This window comes from Echinococcus granulosus, assembly GCF_000524195.1.
Source record: "Echinococcus granulosus chromosome Unknown EG_S00128, whole genome shotgun sequence".
NCBI classification, from domain to species: Eukaryota; Metazoa; Platyhelminthes; class Cestoda; order Cyclophyllidea; family Taeniidae; genus Echinococcus; species Echinococcus granulosus.
In genome coordinates, this window is record NW_020170508.1 from 15,228 (window position 1) to 23,936 (window position 8,709).

At 41.6% G+C, this 8,709-nt stretch overlaps 2 protein-coding genes across 2 annotated transcripts; both read right to left on the bottom strand. All coding sequences in view use genetic code 11, as the record gives it.

Moving 5' to 3' along the window:
- Positions 1-3,133: 3,133 nt before the first annotated feature.
- EGR_09007 (Collagen alpha-3(VI) chain) lies at positions 3,134-4,052 on the bottom strand (the record flags this gene model as incomplete). The annotated part of the gene is made up of 2 exons (XM_024498256.1): positions 3,134-3,336; positions 3,995-4,052. 2 exons carry the CDS (start codon positions 4,050-4,052, stop codon positions 3,134-3,136), a joined length of 261 nt encoding a protein of 86 aa, XP_024347311.1.
- Positions 4,053-6,553: 2,501 nt separating this feature from the next.
- On the bottom strand, positions 6,554-7,510 carry EGR_09008 (hypothetical protein; the record flags this gene model as incomplete). The annotated part of the gene is made up of 2 exons (XM_024498257.1): positions 6,554-6,804; positions 7,453-7,510. The coding sequence occupies 2 exons, from the start codon at positions 7,508-7,510 to the stop codon at positions 6,554-6,556; spliced, it is 309 nt and encodes a 102-aa protein (XP_024347312.1).
- Positions 7,511-8,709: the final 1,199 nt, after the last annotated feature.

An 8,709-nucleotide genomic window follows, 5' to 3' on the forward strand; every position in this document is an offset into this window, starting at 1 on the left:
TATTTGGGGTACAAACTCATGAAGCTGCCAAACAATTATGTTTCAAATTGGACTGCTAAAGGGTGGGACATCGGTAAAGAAGGAGGAAGTTACCACGTTTATTTTTTAGTTCTCTATAACACAATTTTTAGATTTTAGTCATCCTTATTTTAACCGTGCTTAGGTGGAACTAATTCGTTTCAATAAACGGAAAACCATCAATTTAGACGGTAAAAAGGAATAGACTGCGCTTTGATAACGAACTTGACAATCATGGATATGTGAGCAAACTGCTTCACATGTCCTTCCACATTATCCAGCGTATCATGTCCTCCCAACCGTTCAATCGCGCATACCAAACCGCCTTGCTGATCGCCTTGGACCCATCTGAACCGATGGCATTTTGATGTTGCATGAGATGCTGCACATCATGTAGAAAGTGCGTTGATCAGAAATTGTCACCACTTATGAAGAATGTACCGTGTTTAATCGTCTATTGCTGATGTGCGTTAGCAGGCGCTCCGCTCAGGCCTGATCCACATTTGTAATGAAACTCAATTTGTCAGGTTACGAAAGACAATTGGGTGAAGTCTGCACTAATGTCGATGGATACAAAAATATAAACGAAGCGTGTATATTGGGAAGGTTTTACGGTCAACAATAGGAGGTGACCTTTGCAAACACGATCTCCGAGTTTGGGGAAGATAAACAATTCTCACCTCGGATTGGTGTCTAGATAACATGAGCATTGTCTTAGCATCAATGGACGCGGCAGGAGGAAAGTGGAAGAACTACTCAAAGGTAGGAAGTCAGATGCGATACTGATTTAGGTTTCAAACTCTCTTTGCAAAAGAAGAGAAGGTAGAGGGTAGAAGGTAACCGATCTCACAGCGTTGGAAATACTCAATTCTCTACAGTTGACAGTCGATAGGTGCCGTTGATCCCCTACCGCCATGGTACTGCATGAAGCCAGACGATCCATTCGACCTCAAAATGTAGCTGATGACGGTGCGTGAGATCTCTTCGAGTAAAAAACTGTTGCGGAAATCTTTTAATAGGAATTTGAGATATCCACAGAAAGTATTTTGCATCCTTCTGGAAAATGAAAAAGCATAGAGTGCATATTGCGTGAATTTCTGTGAATGGTCTACCATCTGAAGCGGTCACGTTATGCACATAAGAGTTAATTCTGTCGAAGCCGGTCATTCGGAAGGAGCAGGTACCAAGCCGTGGGGCAAAGTACGTCTACCCACTGGCTGCACGGAAATCGTTCCTTGCCTTTTAACTCAAGATGTGCATGGAGATGAGTCTTTTAAGCACAGAGTGCGCCCAATTTTTTGTTAATTCTTCTTAAAGGGGTGTTTCCGCTACTTGCTCGCATCATTGGTTGCTCATATCACAGTCAGTCACTAGTTGTTTGGTGAATCACATGACGTTCTTGTAGTAAAAAATGACGACAGAGGAATTGTGGTTCGATTACTGCTGCTAGATCCTAGGAGCCCTTCGTATCTTGACTAATCAGGCCACTCTCAAGCTCAATTTTCAGGTAGCATCCACAGAAGGAACTCGAGCATGGAGCTAATGGCAACGCCAATGACAAAAAGCTCAGCCACCGTGTGGCAACAGTAGTAATTCCAAAATTCTGACCCTCTTATAAGGCACCGAGGTAATGGGTGTCGAAGCCAGGCCGCCAACATTCCATCATTACATCGATGGACACTGCATATCATCTGAATGATGAGTCCTAGGCATACCATCTTGTTCTCATGTTTCTGTTTCTCACGCTATTTAATACAACCGATCTTATTGAGTGTCTCTTTGTTTGTGTTTTCTAACTGAATCACATTTACTCGGTCATTGGGTGTTAGGTGGCCGAATGATAAGTGCCATTAGTCAAAGTCATGACATCTCCAGCACCTCATTTTCTATGCCAGCACCTCATCGAACTTTCTGTATTTCTAATCTCTGCTGAAGGAAGTCTACATTGAACTAAGCATTCCAAGAGGTGACTTTCAGTCAAATCAGTCACAACAACAAAGGAGGTGTTTTTTTATTTTTTGTAAGATGGTGGTCCGTTAGTGCAAACAATGCATTTTATAGAGGCATTCCCTTCTGGCAGATTCCGGTGATTTCGATCGGGGCTTGACCACATGAATGACCACAGTAGTTTCCGAGGTGCATCATCGAAAGTTAAAAACAACTGTTTTAAAAAGTGCTCATCTCCTTGATTATCATTTGGTCTTGAAAATTAGCACGTTTACCTACACCCTGTCGGACTCCCTCTAACCCACCTCCACAATGATGACAAGCGACGCCGCCCATGTAGTCTACTACGTCCTTTTTTCACTTTCAAGGTGAACTAATTCCCCCTTTTGCGTCTTCCAACATTGTTGGAAGTAAATCAAGCGCTACTAAGGTGACAGTGTTGTAAGATAAGCCCTGGATTCTTTACTCCATCCGAAAATGTGAGCACGTTCACCTTAGCTTGAAGGAAGGCCCTTACATATGTAGGTCCATCAGTAATTGCGTAGAAGGGAGGGCTGTGAACCTAAACCAGACAAAGTGACCACCAACTTGACAAGTTTTCGTCCGTCCGTCATGTGTGATGGACCTTTCGTTTCAAAGCGAGTCATATTGTGGAGTATTCGCATAAATTACTTGAAGACTTATCCATCCGATATGAAAATTTGATGGTTTGGATGAAGAAAGCTAACACAACTAGCTTTTTAATCTAATGCTTTCAAAATGAATAAATGAATAGTTTTTTGAAGCATTGTATTTGACAGTCTATCTGCTCTTCTGGCAGCACCAAATCGGTCTCCCATTACCAGAAATTTTGCTAACTGATCGGGCGTAGACAAGCGTACCGAGATAACCAACAACTAGCAAAGATGCCACAAAATTCTTATCAGCACCCTAAATTTAGCTAAAAACTGCCTCGTTGGGCTTTTATGGTCACTTTTAGTTTTGCGGATGGATGGATAAGTGGGTGGATATTGGATGGATGAATTTCACGAAGGAGAGGAAAATGTCAGTCAAATAAAAATTTAGCTTAGATGGGAAAAATAGGCAAAGAATTTGATGACCCCAGGCTCACTTTGCTTGTTTTATTGAAAAACATACTTTTTCAAGTTAACCTCGAATCAAAAAGAATTTATTTTTTTTTCCTCTTCTTTTCTGGAAGATCAATGCAGGCGCGTTTGCATATCCCACTAGTTCTGAACCGGTTGTCGTTGCCTCCGCAACCACTGTAGATGAAACGCACGCAACGATCCGTTGCAGCATTATAAGCCCACGACACTAATCGGGATCCACAAGTTCCTTTTACAATCGGTTGCTTGCAGTACTCGCTTTTGCCTGAAATCCAAGCGAATTCCATCATGAGAATTTAAGTCTCACTGATTACGGACTAAAGTTATGTGGAAGATCAAGAAGCCTTAGGTGTACCAGCAGCATTAAAAATGCACCTTCAGTGCTCTCGAATGAAACGAAGTGGATAAACATTAAACAGAGCTTAATATTTTGAATTCAAAGACGCTGCCCTCATAGTACCTACAACTTCTGCCTTCTATAATATGTCACTAAAATATTTCTCCCATGTCTGCTTTCGAAGTCTCTACCAAAATGGTAAGTGGGTAATCTGTCAGCTGCAGTCTACTGATTAGCCTTTGGAAACACGAGTTTGCTGGTTTAAGGCAATCTCTTCGTAACGTTGTCAATACGCCATTCACCTAGAATAAGTGCCTCATGCTCTTCCTTATTATTACTCCCCCAAGGAAGAATGGAGAAATTAGGGCCTGGAGAGTAGAAGAGAGTAGGTAGAACTACTCTTTCAAAGTGGTAATACTGCACTGGTAGAACTACGAGCACAGAGAAGGCTGATTTCACTCCATTATGATAGAACTCGAGTGGTCGCTGGAGATCGGTTAATCTAGTGCACGCCACTCAATCGGGATGTAGTGAAGAGAAGAGAAAGGAAAGAACCAACAAGATACGAGAAAACTTCTGCACTCACCTTGAATGAGGCTGGCAACACAAAGTAGCATGAGAGCTGGAAGAGCAAGCATGGTCATCGCGATCCAGCAGTGTAGTCAAATGGATTTATGCTAAAACATCCATCTCGTTATTTTCGCAATTCACGAGTGTCCATTTGATTGGTCCAAGAGAATTGGCTACACGGAGTGCTTTCTCTCGGTCGTAATCATGATAATGGATGCAAATCACAAGGTTAGAAGAAAGTATTTTACGAAAAAAGTACAGCCATGTTGCATGCAAGCTTGAAAGCTGTCTTGCTGAATGATCACCTAAATCTCTTCACAAGGCGGTAAATTATGGAAAGAGAAAACGTGGTAGGCGGGAAATTCTTGGCAAAACAATGCAAGGTTTCATACGACTGTTGAATTTTGTGTAGCATCTTATGGAAGATAACAAACAAACAATGATGGTACGCCAAAATTAGATGATTAACCTTTGTCTTTGAAAAGTCTTGAAAACGCGGTTGATGACGCCACCCAACCGGTATCCACCCATCTATCCTCCCATCCACCCATGCAGCTATGCGTTCACTCGCGTATACAGCCATCCATGTATCCATGCCTTAGCCACCTACTCTTTGAAACGCTTCTCTGTGCGTCAGTAGTTGTGCGCTCACTATAGCTGCTATTGTAACTAGTTGAATGCGGCCCCTTAGGCCATATTCGTCTACGGTGGTTGCGTTGGCAAGTTCCACCGCCTCAAGCCCATCAAAGTCCATTAATGCGCGTACTTTAACAACATCGATTAAGGGAGACTGGATTGTGTATGAGAATATTAGGCGGCTCCGTATCCCCACCACCTCATTTTCTTGGTTTTGCTATCTGCGCTTCAAAGATGTATCGTCATTACTTCATCAGACCTGTTCTATTTTTTCTATGGTGAAGAAATTTGATCTTGAACTAGGCACTTAGCTAGGTGGCTTGCATTCAAACCGGTTGCAACGTCAAAGAAAGTGTTTTGTAGTTTAACAAGATGGTGGTCCGTTAGTGCAAACAATGCATTGGGCCAAGGTATTCCATTCTGGCAGGTGATGGTAATCCCGATCAGGACTGGGCCACATGAATGATAGCAGTATTTTTCGAGGTGCATAATTGAAAGTGTTGAAAAAGTACCCATCTCTTTGCTTATCATTTGGTCTTTAAAATATCATGTTTACCTGTCCCTTGTCCGACTTCCGCAAATCTATTTCCACAGCGATGACATGCAGCACCACCTATGTTCCCTGCTATGCCAGTCACTGGTCTCCCTTCCCTTCTGAACTTTTATGGTGAACTGCTTTCCCTCCGTGTGCCTTTTAAAATTGCTAGAAGTAACTCAAGCGCTACAATGGCGACAGCATTTTAAGATGTCCCTTAAATCCTTCACCTGATTCAACAGCTTTGCCACATTCATTGGTGTTATAGGGAAGTCATATGCATGCAGATTAGCCGAATGCCACGCAGAAGGGTATCTGCTTCGAAGACCTATGAAGCTGACCATGAACATCTCAACCAGACAAAGGCATCTGTTTTGTGTTATTCAAGGTGAGGCCTCGGGATGCATTCACGAATGTGGAGGATTTATATAATTTACTCAAAGACCTGTACATTAAGCGTAAAAATTGACTGTCGGACGAAGAAAGCTAAAGCATTCGGCTTTTTAATGTACTTTATCCAAAAAAAGCAAATAAATAAATTAGAAACATAGCATCCCTGCAGATCCTCGGTACTTCCATCATCACTACATTTTCCATCCTTGGTGGGGCCCTCCTCTTTCCTGTTTTATCCACGTAATTGCAAATGAGAACACGGCTTCCGGCATTTCTTCACCATGGCTCAATGTCTACCTCCTACACTGTCTTCCTTCTGGCCTTTCTTGATTTCAAATTTAATGGGTTATCCTTTTTTGTCTTCCTTTTTTGTATCGTAAGCAGGACCTGGCCACGTCTTGGCCATCTTTTCTTGTCTCAGTACAGACACCCCACAATCCCAGACGTAGAGAATATTGCTGATATTTGAAAAGTATTTATGGAAAGGTTTGATAAAGACCATCGTTTCTTTAGTCAAATGGAAGTGTTCACGCTTTACTCTTTGAGCTCAATGAGGATGTTGACGGAGATGGCGTCTATATTTGCATGTGTAGGGATTCCATGTAAATGTTGGTTCAAATCTTTTGTCCTCTTTCAAAAATATGTCTGAGGTGTCACATCTACTCGGTGTAAGGTATTTCATGGGCTACACTTACTCCGTGTTAGGGGGGTTAGTAGATGTCATTGTCATTCATAGTAGGGTATAATGGCATTCAAGACATTTCTCGTAAAATGGCTGAAAGTGGATTTGTGATGGGGTACACATTTGGCATCTCCGATGTGCTATTCATTTAGATTGCTCGGTTAAATATGCAGTGCTTGACAAACGGAGGTGCTGCGAGATTTTTTCAGTGAACACTTCGTTATTACGGTTGTAGTTGAATTCCTTAGAGTGGGTAGGAAAAGACACGACTAATTTTGGATAACTCCGGGTTCACTTTATTTGTACCCACTGGAAAGCATGCATCTTCACTATGGTCTACGTACACATTGGAAAATTTTCTTCCTTGCCTTTCTCCACCTCTTCCTCGCTTTCCTCTTTTTATAATGCTTAACACAGGCGGTCATGCATTTAATCTTATACCGGAACCGATTTGCATTGCCTCCACAACCGCCGTAGGTGAACGACACACAAGTATTTCTTGAGTTATCGTAGCCCCAAACTCTGGTGTAGTCGGTGCAGTTTCCTTCCGCAATTGGTAACCTGCATCTCTTCTTTACACCTAAAAAACAACAGATTACATCGTATTTACTTCAATTTTACAAATTTGTGATTTAAGCTGTATTGATGAGAGTTAGCAGTATGAAAGATGCACCTGAAATACTCGCAAATGCATGGAAGTAGATGGGCATTGAATGGGCCTTAGTATTATGGATCCAAAGATCTAATCTACATTTTGCACTTGGCATGTACCCTTCTTAGCATCTGCCTTTCTTGCTGGCAACCCATACCTGCCCCAGATATCACCAATAAAATGATAAGTTTGTGGCCTGTCAAAATAACCCATAGAGGGACCCTACAGATTAGGCTCCACTGATATATGTCTAGTGATTTTAGGCAGTCAACTCATGAGGTCGACAATACGTCATTCACCAAGGGTAAGTAAGTACCTCATGGCCCCCTCCATATCACTTGCTTAAGGGCGAAATTGAAGATCAAAGCATGGGATGTAGTAATTACAACACGGCAATACTCTGTCAAGACAGAGGCGCTGCATTAAAAGGCCTGCAAGTACAGAGAAGTCTGACTTCGTTCTACCATAATTGGACCCTAGTGGTGACTGGTGAGTCCAATAGACACTTCACTGGATGGAGGTGAGGTGAGGAGCAACGAAAGCTTCGACAGGCCACAAGAAAGCTTCATCACTTACCTTGATTAAGACTGGCAACGCAAAGCAGTATGAGAGCTGGAAGAGCGATCTTGATCATCGCGACTTAGCAGTGTGGTCACCTGGCTTTAAACGAAAGTACCCTTTCCGTTATATTTGCTATTCCCGAGTGCTTGTTTGATTGGATTAAGAAATTAAGCCTTATTGAGTGCCGTCTCGAGGCTTTAGACGTGGTAATTGATGCAAATCACAAGGTTAGGTAAAGTACGTTACTGCAAAGTACATCTAGGTCAGATGCGAACTTGTAAGTAGTTTAATTAAATTACAATCAAAACTTCTCTTCAAAGAGGTAAACTCTGGAAAGAAAAAGTATGCTAGGAAGGAATTTTTTGGCAAAACAATGCAGGTTTTTGTATGGCAGGTATTTTGTTAAGGATAGCAAATGAACAACGAGGGCATCCGAAAATCTGATGATTGACCTTCGCTATCATGAAGTTTTGACAAGGCAGAAGATCCAATCTTTCCACCCATCTGTTTTGCTTCATTCAACTTGGCTTTGAGAAGTTTTGATATGCAATTTACTCTACTTTTTAATAATTTTTTTTAATGTCTAGTCATAAATTGCGTATTTAAGAGTAGTAGTATATAAATGCACTTTTTAAAAATAATAGCCCAGCCAAAAGATTAGAGCCTAAATTATCAGGCTCGTGTGAATTTCTAGACGTTCCAATGGACAGGGGATGAATGAGAAGGTGTGTTGGTGTTTATTTTTTAGAAATTATTATTTAATGAACGAATGAGGAAAGGAAGAATTGGAAGGGAAGTACGCAGCAGCCAGTAGTGTGTTTTTATTACTAACTTTGCAAATGGCGATGTGTCTGGCCAGCCCTTGGCTAAATTGACCTCCTCGAGACTAATGAAATTATTTATCCCGCCAATCCCAACACCTGTCTTGCCTACAGAGCATGATGACTTAAAATTGGAAGACGACTCATATTGAGTGGTGATTCCATTATGAATGGGCACGAACATTCCCTCACTGGAAAGATGAAGCTGAGCTGGTGCTATTTACTAGCATTGAGCTAATTTATACGTTGATCGACTAAGAATTTCTTGATCTATATACACAAATATGAAACTGAGTTTCAGGACGTAACCATTCATTCGGTAACCTAGATATGCTACTTGTGCTTAAAAGTAACATTAACGTATTAAAAAATACACACTTGTCAATAGATGGATTGAGAAAGGATAAGGGATGGATGGATGGATAGATGGATGGATGGATGGATGGATGGA